The sequence below is a fragment of the Prunus avium genome, chromosome 1 (assembly GCF_965620075.1).
Source record: "Prunus avium chromosome 1, drPruAviu1.hap1.1, whole genome shotgun sequence".
Lineage (NCBI taxonomy): Eukaryota > Viridiplantae > Streptophyta > Magnoliopsida > Rosales > Rosaceae > Prunus > Prunus avium.
Genome location: NC_142284.1, coordinates 58,637,845 through 58,658,168, shown reverse-complemented (window position 1 = coordinate 58,658,168; position 20,324 = coordinate 58,637,845). Strand labels below are relative to the sequence as shown.

General features: G+C 36.4%; 3 protein-coding genes across 7 annotated transcripts; 2 read left to right on the top strand and 1 right to left on the bottom strand.

The window, feature by feature from the left end:
* The first annotated feature begins 759 nt into the window (after positions 1-759).
* On the top strand, positions 760-3,141 carry CYTC-2 (cytochrome c-2). Of its 2 annotated transcripts, XM_021957343.2 has the most exons (4): positions 760-989; positions 1,932-2,065; positions 2,402-2,405; positions 2,759-3,141. In XM_021957343.2, exons 1-4 carry the CDS (start codon positions 878-880, stop codon positions 2,815-2,817), a joined length of 309 nt encoding a protein of 102 aa, XP_021813035.1. In that variant the 5' UTR covers positions 760-877; the 3' UTR covers positions 2,818-3,141. The 2 variants fall into 2 exon arrangements, with proteins under 2 accessions (XP_021813035.1, XP_021813034.1); XM_021957342.2 differs by lacking the exon at positions 2,402-2,405 and having other exon boundaries at positions 769-989.
* Positions 3,142-3,564: 423 nt separating this feature from the next.
* Positions 3,565-9,875, bottom strand: LOC110755985 (esterase/lipase/thioesterase family protein). Of its 2 annotated transcripts, XM_021957332.2 has the most exons (13): positions 9,606-9,875; positions 9,437-9,521; positions 9,290-9,360; positions 8,028-8,142; positions 7,816-7,895; positions 7,304-7,388; positions 7,122-7,202; positions 6,668-6,762; positions 6,505-6,555; positions 5,718-5,798; positions 4,985-5,057; positions 4,799-4,876; positions 3,565-3,838 (listed from the first exon to the last, which is right to left on the bottom strand). In XM_021957332.2, the coding sequence occupies exons 1-13, from the start codon at positions 9,725-9,727 to the stop codon at positions 3,800-3,802; spliced, it is 1,056 nt and encodes a 351-aa protein (XP_021813024.1). In that variant the 5' UTR covers positions 9,728-9,875; the 3' UTR covers positions 3,565-3,799. The 2 variants fall into 2 exon arrangements, with proteins under 2 accessions (XP_021813024.1, XP_021813026.1); XM_021957334.2 differs by lacking the exon at positions 4,985-5,057.
* Positions 9,876-9,920: 45 nt separating this feature from the next.
* PFI (tubulin folding cofactor E / Pfifferling (PFI)) lies at positions 9,921-19,711 on the top strand. 3 transcript variants are annotated; one of them, XM_021957330.2, is made up of 18 exons: positions 9,921-10,072; positions 10,478-10,603; positions 10,676-11,034; positions 11,462-11,632; positions 12,371-12,417; positions 13,598-13,744; positions 13,858-13,932; positions 14,585-14,694; positions 15,438-15,580; positions 15,680-15,741; positions 16,530-16,637; positions 16,725-16,759; positions 17,627-17,692; positions 18,283-18,374; positions 18,456-18,532; positions 18,614-18,691; positions 19,090-19,255; positions 19,408-19,711. In XM_021957330.2, exons 3-17 carry the CDS (start codon positions 10,725-10,727, stop codon positions 19,186-19,188), a joined length of 1,620 nt encoding a protein of 539 aa, XP_021813022.1. In that variant the 5' UTR covers positions 9,921-10,072; positions 10,478-10,603; positions 10,676-10,724; the 3' UTR covers positions 19,189-19,255; positions 19,408-19,711. The 3 variants fall into 3 exon arrangements, with proteins under 3 accessions (XP_021813022.1, XP_021813023.1, XP_088103047.1); XM_021957331.2 differs by lacking the exon at positions 10,478-10,603 and having other exon boundaries at positions 9,922-10,072; XM_088246921.1 differs by lacking the exon at positions 10,478-10,603 and having other exon boundaries at positions 9,954-10,072; positions 10,663-11,034.
* Positions 19,712-20,324: the final 613 nt, after the last annotated feature.

The following is a 20,324-nucleotide window of genomic DNA, read 5'->3' as shown; positions in this document are numbered from 1 at the left end:
TCCCGAAGTCGTTACCCAATTATGAGTGGAAGTCTAGGACTCGATTAAGATTTGATAACATATGCTGACCCTTTCTGTTTGTTGTAGGCACTCACCGGACCATGACAAGAATGAGAAGGGTGACCCGAGTCCTTTTCGCTTAACAAGAGATAACTCTAGCCCTTCATACTTAGTAAGGGATGACCTGGTTCATCGGGTCCCAGGCGTCGCCACCTGCATCCTAAACCCTAAACCTGCAACCCAATACGGACAAAGAGACTTCCCCATGGACATTGTATTACATGATGAAAAAGGCGACTAATCATATGGAAAATGTTGCTTTATTAATTGAACACTAATTAATCATAATGTGGGTCTTCTATTGAAAATATTAGCAATGAGATTCTTTATACTCCAATTTGTTCATCATTATTTTTCAGTAATACAAAATAAAAAGGCCTCAACGCAACTTGCACCCATGGCATGATTGCGATTTGCAATGGCACACGTCTAATTTTCCTAAAAAAAAAAGAAAGAGAATAGTACACGTCGAATTTATCGTTGTGGAAAGGCCGCATTTTCGTCCGAAGACTTACCCTTTTTCGCTGAATATAAAAAAGGCCTCCACACGAACGATCTACACGCGCATCACGCTACAAAATTAACAATAAAAAATATGGGCCACTAAAAATGCGCCACGTAATCAAAACCTAGGGCCTGCGGCACACCACGTTCCCTCCTTGCTTGTTCGTCTAGAGTATTCTTGTGCCCTAAAAATAAATAAATTGAGAATTGCTTCCTAGAAAGCTCGCTGCGGTGCGTCTCTCGCAAATCAAAACTCTCTCGTCTGCAAACCCTAAATCTCTCGCTCTCACCCTCTCACTTTCTCTCTTCAGAAATGGCGTCGTTTGCTGAAGCACCACCCGGTGATGCAAAGGCCGGGGAGAAGATCTTCAAGATGAAGTGCGCTCAGTGCCACACTGTCGAGAAAGGCGCCGGTCACAAGCAGGGTAATCTTGTCATCTATCCTTCGCAAAATCTCAGATTTCGTGTATTTTTTTGGTGATTGATTTTAATAATTGATTGTGCCTTGTTTGGATCTGACAATTATAAGCCTTTTTTTGTACGCGTTGCCCTGATCATAGATTTTCGCTTTAGTTTCTATTTTTTTTTATGGATTGTTTGATCTCTGTGTGTAATTTTAGATCTGATCGGCTTCTTTATCAGGTTACTCGTCGTTTTGTTTTGATTTATAATTTTCCTGTTTGGTAGCTGAGAAAGCGTGAGAAAACTATCGAGATTTTCGTGTTTGTCTTAGAATATGAATGGTTCTTTATGATTTTCCATCTTAGTGAGAAATGAAAGCTATATTAAACTAAGCAGCTATGTATATTATGCAACACCTGATTGTGCTTGTCTCTTTGGTTGCTACTGTAGTTTATTGCTATGTATGAGGTTATTTCTGTAAATTACTTTTAAGAAAGTTTTAGGGCTAGTGGTCTGTTAAGGAACTAGATACGTCGCGCCGGATTAATGAAAATTGGTTGCACCGTTGATTCTTTGCTTAATGCTTAGCTGACATTAAATTTTGAATTACTGTCTTAGCAACTGTATACAGTTTGGCAAGCTATAGATGTTTTGTTGGTTTGATGGATGGGTGAGCTTTGTTTTCAACATTTTGATGAAATTTGGGTGCGCACCATTGATACTTTCCTTTTATGAATTTAATTTTTAAGTGGCTGTCTTAGTGATTGTATACAAATATGTTGCATCCGGAATCCTGGATTGTCATTTGTATAAACTTGCATTTATAATTTGACATGTATGTGGATGCACTTGATTGTTCAGTTTCTCTATCAATGGGGAATTTGTACTCATACAGTTTTGCTCGTTCTCAGTTCAATTAAAGATTATTATTAAAGTTGTCTAATTAAGATTATTAAAACTTTCAGGACCCAATCTGAATGGCCTTTTCGGGAGGCAGTCTGGTACAACTCCTGGATACTCCTATTCTGCTGCTAACAAAAACATGGCCGTGAATTGGGAAGAAAAGACATTGTATGATTACTTGCTGAACCCCAAGAAGGTATGAATTTACTTAATCCACCTCGTCTATCTCATGGCTCATGGGATTCATGGGGTGCTCATAGCCACAGCCTAAAACACAGTAATTTGTTAGGTACATACTAGCTGTAGTTGCAACAAAATCACACTTCTTTTTCCCTCTTTTTGTGCTGTAGTCTTACACGCATGATGTTTGGTGTAGTCTTAGAGTGGTACATATTCCCTCCAATTTCATTCAAGCATTTTGGGTTACATATGGTAACCATGTAGAGTCTATGAGAACTCTTACTTAATGGATATCACATTGTACAAATTGCAGAAAGTGAAAGAAATTGAGTGTTATTGAAAGGGGGATGAGGTTTGTGTTTAAAAGTTTTTTTAATCACCATTTGATTTATAAGTGAGGATGGAAAAGCAGAGATTTCCTCTTTGCTCTGGTAAAACAGTTCCTCTGAATGAATGAGATTGGAAGCCGGGTTGGCAGACTGACAGGAAAAATACTACAAAGATATCATATTTTATTATTTTATCTAAATTAGTTTTCACTCAAGCATTCAGAACTCTTAATGATATTTCGTGTTTCGTTGAGGGGCTGTAAGCTTCCCTTGCATGAGTGGGTTGGGATATTGACAATTTCAGTGTTTGTTTTTTAGACATATTTAGTTCTATATTTATTATACAGTCAACCTGATCCTTGTGAAATCTCTTTGTGCAGTACATCCCCGGTACCAAGATGGTGTTCCCTGGATTGAAGAAGCCACAAGATCGTGCTGACCTTATTGCATATTTGAAGCAATCTACTGCATAAGCAGTTTTTCATTTTACTAGTTCCACCTTTCCTTTTTGCAGTAATTGGAGGTCCCTTCAAACAAGGCGGATAGTACTATATTTTTTTGCCAATAAATTGGACTGTCTAGGTCTGCAATTCTCGTTTGCATGTCGAGCTTGCTTTTGCTTTTCTAGGAAGAGGTTGCTGTAATTGGCAAACGTAAATTCAATTCAATTTAGTTTCTGTGACTAGATTTCATGAATTCGGTGATATACCATTTTTACAAATGATAAATTTACTGCTACGTTCTTGTATGTAGCAACTTAAAATTACGGGTTTTAAACATTTTTCTGGTGATTTGTGTAGTGAAATTTTATGTTTGATTGCTCTGGTGCTGCTTGCAAATTGCAGCAGTTAATAAATGGTCCTTTTTCCCCTCTCAGCGATTATGTTTGGTTTTGTTATCCTACCATTGATACAGCCTAGAAGAAATGATTTTGTTGCAACACCTTCCAATTTTAAATGTTAAAAATGTGAACGTTCAGTAATGTAGGGGAGAACTTGGTAATTGAAAATTTGTCATCTAGTGAATGTAATTCATAATGCCAAAACGAACCACTCAATTTGTGTACAATTAAAAGATGAAATGCATGCCTCTGTTTCCATATAAACTCAAGGGGTTTAATCTAAATTTGAGTTTGCCTGAACCGAATGAAGAAAGCAAAATTAGCAGGCGGATTAATCTCAGGCTATTTACGTAACCAGAAGGATAATAGATTGTAATATCTTTATTTCTAAACACACTCCAACATTTCTTTAACTGATATACATATTTAACCTAATGGCAATTATCATTTTATCAATTTAAATGCTTGCCCACCACATTCACCAACCAAGAAGAAGAGAATTCCAAATAAAATCCAAATATGCGATTTCTCTGTGTTAGTATGAAGACACACGTCATTGATTATTCTCCGAACAACTGATTCAAGGGTTGGTCTGGGATGGCCGACGGAGTCCTGGAATCTGCAACAAAATGTATCATATAATTAGAGATGTAAAAGGAGGCAAGGAGGACCCATAAATTTATACATGAAAGTACATGGCACATTTCAGTACCATGAGAAGACCTAAACAGCAGTTGATCATTGTTAAACTCAAAATAGATATGAACCTGTTAACAATTACTCATGTTCATAGTTTTATGCACCATATCGTATTAAAATTTATGTTTCCTGGCTGGTTATGATGGAGAAGAGTTGAAGAGAGAAGAAAAAGGGAGAGGATATCGGAGGAAGAGAAGAGAGTTGAGTGGAGGAGAGGAAGGAGACGTACAGATGGAGTAGAGTCGGTATTTATTTATTTAAGGGGGCTATAAATGTGTAAAAAAAAAAGTCTTTATAGATGGCTCCTGAATTGAACCCAAGATTATAGAAATTTTTTGTCAATTGGAGCATCCATATCCAGGGATGGGAAATGTGTACCCATGGGTACCCCCACCATTACCACTGTTGGGGTTACAAGTCAAAGACGTGGATAGGCATAATCCTACATCTGAGAAGTACTACAATAAGCTACAAGTTAAAAGTGAGTAGTTAACTACTACTTTTACAGAGACCTTTTGAGTTAAAACCCCACAAATGGGTCCATTTGACCTCATCTCACCCAATTTATTGGACCTAGGTGGTTAGGTTGGAGAATACCAGTGCTGGTTTGGACTATGAGATGGGCTGCGCTGGTCCGTTACACAACCACCACCACCCCAATTACCACATCCCTAACACCTAATACCCATTGCCCATCCCTATCCCTATCCAGTTCATCAAATCACTGTTTGTGAGGAACATGGCAATGGATGCACATATTTAAAGGTATGATACTGAATTTTGAAGGAAACAGAAAAGTTTTATGACTCAAAAGTATCACAAACAAAGAAAATCTCCTGATATTATACAAACTAGTTTAAATGAGGATGTGGATACCAACCTCAACTCCGCGAGGGCCTATGCGGTTACGAGATATAAAATTAGTTACTAGTGTCGCGAATTCATCGGGTACATCTTCCTGCAAAAGTTTGGGACATCACAGTTTTAATCACCTTTATACTTTATACAAAGAAAAAGTATTTTAAAAAAACAAAACAATTTCCACTGAAGATGGCAGAACGCATACTTGTATGGCATGCCCAGTATGTCTTACAACAACCATTTGGAACTTGCCTTGCATTTGACCAATTGTCAGAGCTCTGTGACAAACAATCAGATAACTCTCAGGATAGGAAACTCGAACAATTTGCGATTTTAACATCAGCCGTTTAAGATGTTTTTGTACTGCAGTGTGTCCTTACAAAGTTTTAGTCTAAATTCATGGCCAAGAATTAAAGATATATATATTCTTTTTAAAATTTTTAAAAGAAACAAATTTTATAGCTGAAAAAAATAAAATTACAAACGAAGTGGACAAGATAGCCACAATGTGGAAAGCAAACACAAAAAACAGAGAAACAAAAGTTCTCTTAAATCACAAACATAACCAAACAATACCAAGCTTTCCAATCTAACCACATGCATGAAATGGATAAACCCTAAAGACAGATAGCTTCCGTTATCGAGAATTCCTTTCCTAGTTTGTCATGTCTCAAATTTAATCTGTGAGAAGAACACAAATCCTAAACCTTTACGCATTTCGTAAATTATAATGTGCCAACATGGGTACCCTATGCAAACATTCAGGGTTGGGGTAACAAAAAAACATCACTAAATTGTGTCATCACAAATCAATCTGATTAAACAGCATCACAATGATAGGTTTTTTTTTTTTTTTTTTTTTTTTTTCTTTTCCCAAAAGAAAACGATTCCATTTACATAAAATAGACAGGTTATCCTGCAAGTTAAATTAAAAGAACCTGTCCAGTCGGTCTGTTCCAGCTAACAGCAGGAGCTTTGGAACGGGACATGACAAAAACTTTTCTGAAAGACCTTCATACCTGCATTTGAGTAAGTATATTTACTGATTTCAATAGGAAATAAGTTGTGACACAATGCCTAGCACAAAGAATAAAGGTAAACATAACAAACAAACAAATAAATAAAAGCATCTCCATATGTGGTACCTAAATGCTTCCATGGTTAGAAAATATTATAAGACAAATGATAGGTTTGAGTGATGTGTTTCATTTAGAACTCTAGCCCCTCTATCCAACTAGCGTGAATCTGAAAATACAGGAATCTTTGGCAGTGCTTCTATAAGTGATAAAAGCGCTTTCAGATAACCAAAAGCGTTTCTGGTAGTTGCACAAATAGTTAAAAAGCTTTCTGAGCTAGGAGCACCTTTTAGTGCTTGTAGAAGACGCACATCAAAGGTGCTTCCTTAGGAATCGCTTCCAACTGCATTTCCATGATTTGCTTCTAAAAGAAGTGCTTTAGCGCTTATGAGTACCAAACAGAGCATGAATCAGTTATATGAGCAGGTTGTAATAACAAGCAAGCCATGCTACGCTCTGTGGACTCAGCAACCAAACAATTCAACAAGAAAATTGTGTACTAGTATGCAGAATGAATGTTCTAACTCATAGATGGTACATAAATTGCAGATGAGTTTGGTTTTAATTGAAATATCCACGAGTAGTGACATGACCCTGACCATAATGCCAAATTTTATATGAGAATATTAACAAAAAAATTTCTACATACCAGCTTTTCCAATATTGTTCTGTTTCTTCCAATCGTGCTCTATAAATGTAACTGCAGAATAATACCAAAACTGTGCCTGTTATGTGCAAGACTAGGATTAACAGAAACTTGACGAAAACAAGACAACAATGGGTCATGGGAGCGGAAAATTTTGAATACTTACCATTTCTTTGAATCATCATACTTTAATGTCGTAGGTACTGACACCCGAGCAGACTCAATGTTTCTCAAAGAGCCTCCCCTTACACTCCATTCAATCTGAAAGGAGATAAACTCTCAAGTTCAGAATAATCAGTCATAACATGAAATCACACGGCTGTACTTTAGTAATGGATTTGGTTGATTTTTCAGCATCTACATTGATCAAATTGGAAGTTAAGGAGGAAATTGGCATGGCCCCAAAGTTCAAGGATGCACTTTGATATTTTCCCTAGATAGCCATAAAAGCCTTGATCTCATAAAATAAGTCCATCTGGACATTAAGAATCTTTGTATTAATTTTTTCATCCCTCTAATCTGATGCCCTAATTGCAGTGCACTCTTTGAACAAAAATTGTGCTTCAAGTCAAGGTAAATAGAAGTTAGGAAATATTAGGATTTGAAGATATCGTAGGTACCGCTTTTTCAATGCTTGAAAAATGGTGCACCCTGCTTGATAGGATTTTCTGCATGTGAATCAATGAAGCCAAAGCTGTTCCCTGAAATATTCGCAAATTTCAGCGTAAGTTGACTGCCATTATGCCACCATAGATAAATAATCACAAACAAAGCTGAGATAATTATTTTGCAAAACCCAAACCTCTACAACATCGACAACAACCAGCCCAGCCAAGCTAGACAATGCTCTCTTTGCAGCAATATGCACAGCAACTGACCCTCCCATACTGTATGACAGTGACATGAGTTGACAACAATTCACGTGAAAGTTAGGAACACAAGGAATCCTTAGAGATCCTTCGAAGTGGCAATTTTTTTTTGTAATATATAGAGCTTGAGAAAATGAAAATTTGAATTTTTTAACTATCAATAATATCAAATTGTCTATTCCTGTACCTGATATCACTATCATCAAAATAAGCTACACATTATTGATGATCAAGAGAGATTATATGCTTTCTAACCCAGAAACTCTAAATTGCTTCATAAATATGATCATGCATGTCATTAAAAGGAGAAAACCCACAGAGTTGATTACTAGCTTCTTTGATACACCCATTAGGTGTTAGAATTTCCTTTTGTTTCTGGAAACACGTCACAACTGAAGATGATTTACAATGAATACTTCAAAGGTAATTATTAAAAAAGCACAACCTGTGGCCGACAAGCACAATTGCAGGAGGTGAATCTCCATAAATTGCTTTCACAACAGCCAGAACATCATTGCACATGGTCTGCAAATAAAGAACTACAATTTAGTTGAGTGGATAGCATGACAGATAAGCCTACCTATATAGGAACTATATCCTAGAAGATCTAACAAGAATAAATCAAGTAGAGCAAACCTCTTTTGAATGTACTTTTACCTCAACAGAAAGATCGTTCTCATTTTCTGTGGTTGACTTTCCATGTCCTCTCAAGTCCATGGCAACTACCCGAGCTTTCTCCTTAATCTTACTTGCTGACAAGGCAAAAGAGAGCCTGGGAAAATAAACTGTGTAATCTACCACAGCATACCAGATTTTTGAAGTACCCAAGCATAAAAGGAGAAGAAAAAAAAAAGTGCCAGAAAAACTAAAGCAGATATGCTGAAAATAGTTAACATCAAAGATACCATGCATTTCTTGGTAAAACTATGGGATAATTCAAAATAAACTAAACCAAAAAACAGTTTACTCTCCCCCAAAATAGAACAAATCGAAAGAGTTCAGTTTCTTACCTAAGGATATGAACACTTTCTGATATTTAACAGTGTGTCATCCAAACTCATTGACCGTAATTAGACATAACAACAAAAACAATAAAGACGAGATAACCAAATCTATAGTAACTTGCTACCAATAATTAATCATCTAAAGATAAATAATATACATGGAGCCTACAATGTCACATGTGTAAATATGAACCTTACCAAAGACATTTGGAGTATGGTGAAACCACTAGAACAATTTGAAATTTTGAAGAATATGTCAAGGCTGCCTATGGGAAATAATCTATTTATTGCTTCCTCTGATTACCTCAGATAAGTAATTCAACTAAAGATATAAACAAGGGACCCAAAAGAAGTAAAGAGTATCAACAAACTTATGCTTCTTTTGACAATAAATATTTTAAAAAAAAACTAAAACTAAAACAGGAGAAAAAAGAAGCTGCATGCAATCAATAATGACCACTAAAAGAGATTTTTTCGTGACATTTGTTTGACAGTACTTCACATATACAATAGATAACACAAATAAAACATGTAATGTATGCAAGCACTCTCTGATCATTATAACTGAGTCATGAGACATGGTACATATATGTGCAAAGCATAAACTTCAGTACTATGCTGTTCGTTGATTTTCTTTGTGTTGGGTACATTAGGAGGTTCGAAAAGGAAAGGCTATTTTCACCATTTTCACAAGTTCTACAGTCTAGCAATGTCACAACACATATATTCTTAGTTGCAAAGGCATCATCAGCTTATAGATGGAGGGCAGTGTGAACTATATATCACTTGAGCAAATATAATTTATCACATCAGAAAGTGATTGCTTTCCATGTAAAATTAAACCCAGAAACAAATAGAAGATGTTTCAGCTTAACAAGAATAAAAGAACACAAAAAAACCAAAACTTGAACATACCCTGAGTAACCACCTCCATGCAGACAGAAAACAACTGGGCCCTCTGTTCCTGCAGTGTATACATGAAAAACCTGAAATGGAAAAGCACATTAGAAGATCATGAAATTGTAGCAGAATCAGACAGTTCAAAATTCTAAACAGACTCACATCATCCGAGTCCGGAATTCTAATATCTTCTTCTTGGTCGAAAAACCCCTTCCAATCTAAAGCCGAGTATTTTTGTGAAGAAGTCCTACAAAAACATTGCATTGCGATGAGTAAGCCCCAAAAGTTGAAACTTCAAGTGCATGGGGGCGAGTTGAGAACAACAACTCACTGAGTGGGAGGGCGATCGGGGCGGGAGTCAAAGGCCGAGAGAGGTCGGGGTTGCTGTGGTGCTCGTTGTTCATTGTCTTCGAGAGTGTCCTCTGGAAGCGAAGTGAGGTTTGAAGTATCCATGAATGCGAAGATCGATTCGATCGCTGATACAGAGTAAATATGCTGTTGCTCAGGTCACTGAGAGAGAGAGAGAGAGAGAGAGAGGAAATGAAACGAAACGAAAGCCAGAGGCAAAACCCAACCCCCGGTCACTGTTGATTTTCTCCGTTTTTACAGTTTCACCCTTGTATGCCATTGACGTGCCTCACTTCAAACAACTTTAAAAAAAAAATAAAAAAAACCCCAGCACGCCCTTTCTCTCAGTCTCAGTCTCAGTCTCTCACCTCTCACCATCTTGCAGCGGCGTCAAGGCGCCTCCTGTGCTCCTCCAGCATCTTCTGCTTCTTGTAATCTCATCTGCATCAGGTACATCCTTGTTTATTGATTTAGTTTTTTCATTAATTAATTTTATCTTGTTGAATGGGTTCATGGCATTTAGGGACCACACTGTTCATTGGGTTCAGGTCAATACTCCCAATTTTAGTTGTTTTGATTTATGTATTTTCATAGTCATTGATTTTGTAGGATGAATTTTATGTTGATGGGTCTTATAGAATTTTTGTCTTTTTTATTTATTTATGAATTGGGTATTACAGAAGTTTATGAAGAATGCTGATTTTCTACAAAAGAATGCTGGTTTATCAAGTTTTTTTAATTTATGATCTGGGTTGATTTTTTTATGGGTTTTCATTCACATTCTGTCTACAAAAGTTTTACAACTTTGCTCAAGGTGTATCAAGTTTTATTTATTTATGATGGGTTTTCATTCAGATCTCTTCATAGTATTGTCTATATCCGTATCCAAGCCCAACCTGGCCAATCCATCAGTTAAAAATTCACGCCGAACTTAAAAGGGGATGATTAGCGTCAGTCATTGCTCTGCCTAATTTAGCTTAGGTAACAAGATAACATTCACTCACCATCGAGCTTTACATTCAATCATCCTCCTCAATTAGTTATTTGCTTCAGATATACACAACATAACCAGAAGACTACATTGCAAAAGAAAGAGAAGAAAATGCAAGAATCATCCGAGTCAAAGCCTGACTTCAGAATTGGGCAGCGGGTCCACTCATCAGGTGATCCATGTCGAATTGGGACGGTGAGGTATGTGGGACCTGTCCAAGGCTATTCGGGCACATGGGTCGGAGTTGATTGGGACAATGGAGAGGGCAAGCACGATGGGACCATCAATGGGGTTCGATACTTCCAGGCAAGGTCTGAACGATCCGGGTCTTTTGTCCGGTCCCAGAATCTCAGCTCTGGCATTTCGTTGTTGCAAGCTCTCCAGCTCAGATACCGAGGTGACACGACTAAAGAAGAAGAGGGTATGTCTCTGTTTTATCAGTTTCATTTTTGCTCAGTTAGTTGCTCTGAAAACAGTGGCAAATTTCAGACAAAAAAAAGGAAAACAGTGGCAAATGTTGCAAACTGCAGGAAATGAACTGCATTTTTTTTTATAGAATTTTTTTTTTTTGAAATTTACTGAAACGTTCTGTGTGAAACTTGGTATTGTATAATGATGCTATATTTAGTTGTTAACTTGTATAGCATTTCTCAGATTTTAGTCATAAATGGAAATTATTTTAAATGTGAATTTAGCTTGAATATTTGGTTCATTTTGCAAATATGAATTTCCAGTTGGTATAATGGCTAATAAGATAATGCTTGGTATGTGCATTTTGCTTGAAATGGGTAACATTCATAGAAACTGTGAAATACTGTCTTATTATTACGTTCCTTCTTGTGTCGTAGATGAAATGTATGTCCTTTCAGCGAGCAACAAGCGTGTAAATGTTCAACTTGTTGGCAAAGACAAAATTCAAGACAAGCTAAGTCGATTAGAGGAGTTGACAAGTGCATCGGTATCTTATTTGGGTGTTAGCTCTCCTGGAGTCCCATGTGATATCAGTACTAATGTGCCTAGTAAGTTTTATTCGTCTCCATTATGAACTTAACAATTCAATGAAGGAAGAACTATGCTTTATCCAAATGCATTAGATAGTGGAACCTTGAAGCTCAAAAATTTATTTTAACTGATTGACTAATTTTCTAGTCATAATAAGGCTTAAGGCCAAGGATTTAAATGCTTAGCCATTTTTTTATTTTTTTATTTTTTATTTTATTGTATGCATGAATTGGTTTATGCTTTTATCTGTCAGATAAGAAGTTACTAATCCTGAAAATTGTGTGCTGAGCTTTGTCTTTCTGCAAATGTGCAGATGTTTCTCCTCATTTTCTGTTCAAGGTTTCAAGTCCTTATGAAATCAAATGGCTGAGTTTTTAATTTTTTACAATTGAGATCCTGTCCTCCACAAAAGTATATGCATCAGTTTTTAGGTTTGAAATTGGATCCCGGTAGGGTCCAAACAACTAAGTACATTATTTCCTGTTATTCCAGTTCCACCCTAGCTCCATCCCATCTTCAGGACTCATGAGTGGTTCTCTTAGAATAAGCTAGAAACAAGATAGTGTGCGTTCATTTCTATATATACTTACTACCATGTCATGTGTATTCTTGTTCAAGTCTAGTCCAATCTTCATGAATAGTTCGCTCTTAATATTAATAGAATCTATTACACAATCAGACTGCACACTTGTCTGTGCGCATGTGTAAACTAATATATATACTCATCCAAAACAATGATGATGCTTTTATTGCAGATTTAAAGGAGCTTGACTTGACTGGAAATCTAATTTCAGAATGGAAGGTACATGCAAATGCCATCGAAATCCACTTTGTTTCCCGTACTAGGAAGTAGTTGTAGTGTGTTAGCACATTCTTGAAAAACAGGATACATTGTGTTTTGTTACTGCTTTTGCATTATCATTTTCTGTGCATTTACTCGTCTGGTTCTTACCTGTTGTTTTATGGACTAGTGCTTTTTCCCTTGTTTCACTTATAATTTAATGCTCAAAGGAGATACTGGTATTTGTTACTTTCTACTATTAGAAAATTTCAGTCTGCCACTGGCATTTTTTAAAGGATGGTTACATATTTGACTTTTCCTCTGGAACTTGTTAGAATGTTAGCATCCATGATGAAAATGGTGAATAATAGCAGTTTCTTGAAGTTTAACGTGATGATTTTAAGAGACATTGCTAATTCTTGAATGCACTGTGCAACTACTCCTGTAAAGCTATAACCAAAGAACTACCTATCATTTCTTCATCATAGATTGAGATCTTAAAAAGAGTTTTGTTTGCTTTCTTACTAAACTACTCGAAAAACTGCTAGCACCCTACAGCCGCTCAGAACTTTTACCTGCTTACCACCCCGAAAAGCTCACAAAATAATGAAGCACAACCAGCTGGAATTACCCAACTTACATGTCCTTCTCTAAACAATCTCAGCCACAGATTTAAAGCTATTGGACAGTGAAGAATCAGGTGATCTGTACTTTTTCTACCAGCTCTACAAACTTTAACACCACTGATAAGAAAAACAAAGCATTTGGTCTCCTACTTTGAATCATATAGCAGGTGTTAACCTTTCTATAGGCAACTAACCAAGCAAAAACTTGAACCTTGCAAGGCAAGGTTCTGTAGCTTCCAATTTCAGCAAAGAAGGATGAAATGTGGGGAATACCAACTTCCCTGAAGATTTTAACCATATAAATTTCAATCTGTCTATCTGTCCTTTTGCTTTGAACGGACACATTTAATACAATTAAAATAATTTGATTGACTTATTGTTAATTTCGTACTATAATCAGCCAATTTGGTGATCTCATGTGTGTTTGTTAACTTGTTAGTGCACTCTTCTAGTCTCACTAAATAGAGCTTTTCTTGGCATACATGTTTGCATGCACTAATTTATTTTTTAATGGCTTTGTTTCTTAAGTGCTGGGGGCTGACCTTTACTGTATTTGAATTAATCTTTGCTTGCAGGATGTCAGCACAATCTGTGAACAATTGGCAGATCTTTTTGCCCTCAATTTATCTTACAACTTAATGGCACATGATATGGTTGGGTTGCCACATTTAAAACGCATCCGCATTTTAGTGCTAAACAATATTGGCATAAATTGGACCCAGGTGCCTTTTAATTTTTTTTTTTTCTCCTACACCATTTTAGTTTTATTCTTTATTCTTTTTACTATTTGCTTTTCTATACCAAATAGCTCGATATTGTCTGTTTGATGTGGCAGGTTGAAATACTCAAACAGTCTTTGCCAGAAATTGAAGAACTACATCTGATGGGGAATAAAATAAGCACAATAGAGGTATGCTATCTGAAATTCTTGGTGGTTGTATATTTCCACGAGAAATATATTACTTTTAACAGTAGATTTTATTATCTTGTGTTTCATTGTGCCATATATGTGTGTGTAAGAGGATTTTCGCCTGTGTAATGTCTGGGATGTACAATGCTCTTCAATGCCATTGATCCACTGATTCCACCATGTGGTCAATGTGATCAATGCGATTGAGACATCCACAGCGCCTTGTAGGTGATTTTGTGTGTTTGTGTATATAAATAGAATAGTGTGTCACATTAATAGCTAGCTGAGAATAGTGTAAGATGTGACACTTGGATACTTTCAGAAAGTATATAAATAGAATAGAGTATCACATTAATAGCTAGCTCACTTTAGGTTTGTAAAATCTGAACATCTAACACTTGGCAAACCCTTCACCAAACAGAAATGGTAAATTATGGATCACTAGGTTAACCCGTAAATGGCAAAGAAAAAGATGCAATGGTTGGTTCATCGAAAACCAGTAAATCATTTTGTTTCTTCTCAATGAAAATGTTTCGGAGTTTCAATTTTTTTTTTCCTTAGTTATATAATTTTTTTCGTTGTCTTTATATAAATTCTTAAACAAATGCATCTTGACTGTATAGCTCTGCTTTTGGTCTGCCTTCTTTTCCAGCCTGCATCATCTTTTGCAGTTCAGGGATTTGATTATTTGCGCCTTCTGAATTTGGAAGACAATTGTATAGCTGATTGGAATGAAATCTTGAAACTTTCACAGCTAAGAAGGTTAGTAACAATTTTATGTTCCTTCCACTACAGTAATTACTTTGAAATTGGAGAGGGGGTGGGGTTGGAACGAATCTTGGGTTGGTCCTGAGTCCTGACAAATGATTGAAATGAAAAGCATAGAACTTAAGATAGGTTTGGGGGATCTGCTGTCTATAGTGTCTTAAGGGGTTGTCTTTTTGATTGGCTGTTATGTTTTCTGTGTTGTGTGGCCTTGTGTTTGTTTCATTGGCTATTGCTTCTTTCTTTTTGTCTGTGTTCTAATTGTCCTCTCTTTTGATCGTTTCTAATTTTGAATACAAAATGTTTCCATTCAATAAAAAAAGATAGGTTTGGGGGATGTCTTCACTTTGTGACCAACGGATATAGATTCATCTCCATCCTTTGCTTGGCTTAGTAAGAATTGCACATGAGTGACTTATTGGTTAGCCGTGCTAGTTACTCTCTCCATGGCATGATCCCTCTTATAGTGGTTGAGTGGGTACAGCGCTTTACATGAAAATAGCGAACCTGGCGTAGTGTAGATGCTGCCAAGAGAGCTTTAAACCTCTATGTTACACCTGTTGGTATTGGTAGGAGATGCAAGTACTTACTTTTGGGTTATTGACCTCTGGTACAAAAATCATAGGATGCTAGTTAGATTGATCGGTAGCGCTTTAAGTAGAAAAATATCTGCAAGTATAAATGTCTCTGAGGTTGCCATATTTTCTTTAAATTTTTTAAAAAATGGCCTCTGCATTCAGCTTGGAGCAGCTTCATTTGAGCAATAACAGTTTGATTCGAGTCTTTTATCCTGATGATGGAATGATGCATGAACTGCTAAATGGTTATGACTCATGTGAGGAAAGCCATAAGCCATTTCAGAATTTGCGTTGCCTTCTTCTTGGTAACTTATCACAACTCTTGTATTAGCACTCATGCAACCTTCATTTGCTATTTGTGTCATGAGTCCAGTGACTTATTGGTTACTCATAACATGCTCCAGGTGGCAACAACATTGAGGATCTGGCCTCTATTGATTCGCTAAACTCATTCCCACAACTAGTGGTAAGATTTTGTCTGAAATTTGTGTTATTAGACCTGGTGACTTTCAACATTGAGGATCTGGCCTCTATTGATGCATGCTGTAGTTTTTCTGCAATATAAATTGAACCTGGTCTGCCTGTGCTAAGTATATTAAATAAAAAATGTGCAAATGGTAGATCGTGCATACATATACTTCTCGTTCGATGTCCTCTGAGATCTTGTAAATGTCTTGTACAGATGTTGGTTTCATTATTTATTTATTTTCATCGGTACTTTATTTATACTAAAGGGCTGTCTTCACCAGGCCAAAACAAAAAAGGACAAAGAAAGAAGAGGAAAGTAGATGTCTGAACTTTGCCATATTAGGACTCTTCCTTCCCTTGCTCCTCAAACACCCCTTGGATATATGAAATTGGGTACAACAAAAAAAATTGTTTTTGACATGGATTGTTTTTATATTATTATTTTTATTACCAATGCTTGGAACAACATGACAATGTTCATTGATCAAATCATTCACTCCATCATACTTCCTTTATTTTGGGTTCAACTACCTGTTCTTTGAGGAGTCGTACTCATGATCCCATTTAACAAAGGGGAGAGGTATGACTGCTAGAAGGGCTGGCATTTCAACATGGATAAATTTTTAGTTGACACAATTAATCTTTTATTTTTTTATTTATTTTTTGGATTTTATGTGTTAATAAAATCAATCTGCTTTTACTCTTTAGTTTTCGCATAAATAAATCACATAGATCTCTCCTAGTTTTCTAGTTTCTGGCTTGCTCATTCTTCTTTTGTTATTAAAGGATATCAGGCTTTCTGAGAATCCAGTGGCTGACCCTGGACAAGGTGGAATCCCAAGATTTGTTTTGGTTGCCCGTTTAGCTAAAGTTGAAATGTTGAATGGGAGTGAGGTAAACCTTGAGGTCCTATGTACTCCAAATTTGCTTCTTTCACTTATATAATAAATCTGATATAGTTTTGTCTAACATATCTTTCAGGTTAGTTCTCGTGAAAGAAAAGAGTCAGAGATTCGGTATGCCTCTTTCTTCTCATGTTCATCCTTCAGCTTAGTTTACCACCATGAGTGCACACTTTTATGTAGGGCTTTTAGGTTTCTGTAGCCCAAGATTGCTTCTTTAATTGTCAGGACCTGTTAGTCTCAGCCTCAGGCTCTCAATATGGCAATTCTATTTATTATATTTAGTGATCACTGCTTTGCTGAGAGCCCCAAACTGAGTATTTTCCTTTGTCATAAAGGCATGGATTTCTCTTCTTTTTTTTCATCCAGTGCACACCATTGCTTGAATGGCATATGATTCCCCCCCCCCCCCTACTGAATCTGATCTGGCTCAATAGCATACAGTTTAGTAAAACAAAACAAAGAATGTTTCAGTTTCATATCACCCACTTCTACAATAGAGATGTTGAACATCACTTGCTCTTTCCATCAGAATTGATGGATATGTGTGTATATATACACATATTTTTTTAAGGGCTCAGCTGGCCCTTAAGTATTCCTGGAGGCGGCTCATAAAGAGATCAAAACATTTTTATGCTTCAGCTCGAAACCACGTTTGTAGTGTTTGATAATCTTCTAAGTCTACTTTTGTAGGTTTAGTTTCCTGTCTCCTTTTTCAATCAAACTTTTGGGTTTGCATAATAGTTGACCAAGTCATTGGTTGTGCTCTTCACTGATTGGTGACAAGGGATCATAAATGCATGACTAACAGTTATGATTTTAAGCTGAGTGCAATAAGTTGTTATTGGAAGGTAGCATTCCCTAAAATTCTGGTTCAGGGAAGTTATTCTTATTCATGTATGAATTACTTTCTGAGTCTTTTGCCAAAAGAAAAAAAGGAGTTAGTTTTTCTCTCCGAACTGTAATTATTTTTGTTTGCAGGTATGTCCGATTAGTTATGTCAAAAATGCAAGGAAATAGCAAAGAACTCCAGTGGCTTCATCCTAGGTATCTGTCTTTTTCAAGTTAATCTTTTATATCTTTTTGTTTAAAAAGAAAAAGATCATGAGGGGATTCCCATGTAGTTTTATTTTGTTCTATGTTGTTCCTGAGAGCCTTGGCTCATTGAAGAATTGTGTTATTATTTTGGAAATGGTTATATCAAATTGTGTGGTGTTTATTTGTTCATTTTGTTTTAATCAACTTGGATTACTTTGTTGTGCAAGAGCTTTGTTGCTTGCATCATGAGTTTCAGTGCTCTAGATTACCAAAACTGACTACTTTCAGATGTCTTTTGACATTGTGAATTCACACAGCTTTGAATTAATAGCAGATGTTCATTGACAGCTTAGCATATCACTGCGCTTTTTGAAACACAAAATTTATGAGGGCTGTAATAAGAGCTGGGATAAATAAATAATTTACCTTTCCTAAACTTCCTTTCAGATTTTCCTTGTTCCCTTGAATACACATTCAAGCGCCTTGGGTGACCTGGGTTTGGGACATTAATTCCACTAGTGTTTGCCACCAAAAATGACATCTGTTGATAGTGGAAGGAATCAAATACTTCCATCTCATGAACCTTTGCTTCGTTACAGGTTTGCGGAGCTTAAGGTTTTTCATGGAATTGAAGATGAAAAGCCATTAGTTGGAGCAGCAGGCCCTCAGAAAATGGCTTCAGGACTTCTATGTAGGAACTTCAAATTGTTTTTTATATATTTAAAATTAGCTTCTTTCAAGGACTATCAATCCAATCTACAATTTTGTTCAGCTATTACTCTGAAATGTGTGGGAGCATCTATTGGTGAGAAGCCGTCACTGACGAAGAAACTCCCAGGCGCCACAACGGTTATAGTCCCACTCTCTTTCTCTAAATTACAAGTCTTGTTGGATGTATCTTAAAAACTCTACATTCTATTTGTTTTTTAGGTTGGTAAGCTAAAAATTCTTTGTGAAAGCTTTTTCAAGCTGAAGTCTATCAAGCTGAAATTGTTTCTTCAAGAAGAGGTTTGCCCTCCCTGTTACACAAGATATCATTTGTTATTGTTGATTTAAACAATATCAATAAGTTCGTGTTGTTGAGAATAGTGTGTCATTATACTGCCATTCCCACTGGTTGCTTTTGATTGAGAAAAATATGTCAAACTTATTGAAAACCAAAAGAGAGGAAAACCCTAAACTACCCTTAATACATAATTCTAATTCTAATATAGCATGTCTTTGACCTCTCCGTGGAATAACATTTTAAAAGTAATACAAATGCACCAGTTGCTACCTCCAGTACTTTAATTCTATAAGCTAAAGAATTGCTTGCTCCCAGAACGTAGAAAGGAAGGACTCTTGCCAGTATATTTTTTTTCCTACACTTTCTGCTGCAGTAAATATATTTTTTCCTAAATTTTCAGGGTTCTCCTTTGCCAATGTTGCTTGATGATGAAATGGCAACTTTAACGGACCTTGGGATTGGCAATGAATCAACCATTCTTGTAGATGAAGAGAGTTAAGAGAAGTATCTGCAGAGAAGTTTCTTATGTTTTTGCGGTCAGTAAATCCAAAACAACCAAATTCAAGGTATATGTGCAAGCAATGATATCTTTCTTGAGTTTCAGTGATTTCGTTTCATGTGCGTGGGTTTTATTCACCCTAGCAAGCTTTTCAACGTTTGTTTTTCCTTATTTCCCCTACTATTCTGATTATTTACTTAACAATTTGAATTGTTGTAGATTTTCAAGTCGCATCTGCTAAACCAAGGTCAAATTTTGGGCTACCTAGAAGCAAGCAGTAGCTGCTATTGTTCCATTTGAAGCATGTTTAAAATATCTACTACTTCTGTCACTCCATGAGACAGCTCTGCAGGTCGTAAGAAGTGCATTTTACAATTGGTTATTGTTACCGTGATTTTGGGTCGTATGTTAGAACTAGGATGTCTTCGATTTTTACAAAGAAACAAGGTTCAAGTTATGTGTGCCATGAAATAAATGTGGAAACTGTGCATCTGGTCTTAGGCCTAGGGTTTGTTGATTTCTATTGTTTTGTTGTCGCGCCTCTTGTTTGTGGTTATTGCTTTTCTTGTTGGGTGAGGAGTAGTCTAGCTTGATGGTCCTCTGCGACTGGGACTTCGCTCCCTTTTGGGTGGTCTCACCCTCACTAACTCAAATGTTGTTTGAAAAGAAGTTGTTATCATCAATAAGCCTTGCAATGATTCAACGTAGGGGTGGGCAAAAAAACGATGAACAGGTAAACGGAGCCGAACCGGATTAAAAATAACCGAAAAAAATTTGTTGACTGACTAAAAAAGTCTAACTTCAGCTAAAAACCAAACCGAACTGTTTTAGATTGGTCCAAATTAAGCGAACCAAATCGGTTGTGTTATTTGACTTATTTATATCCAAATATATTTTTATTTTTTCGGCCGAAGTTAGGAATGGGGAGACTCATATACACAGGTACTAAGGGGATTTAGGATTATTTGGAAGCACACCAAAGTTCAAGGGGTTTTATGGAGTTGATCCTTTCATTTTTTAGAACTCTTACGTCATATTCTTTATGACTTGAAACCCCATTCACCTCATATTCGTCAAGGATGTAAAGAAAGAGACGCTCGAAGGTGTGAATGTAACTTTATTTGACGGTATCTTTA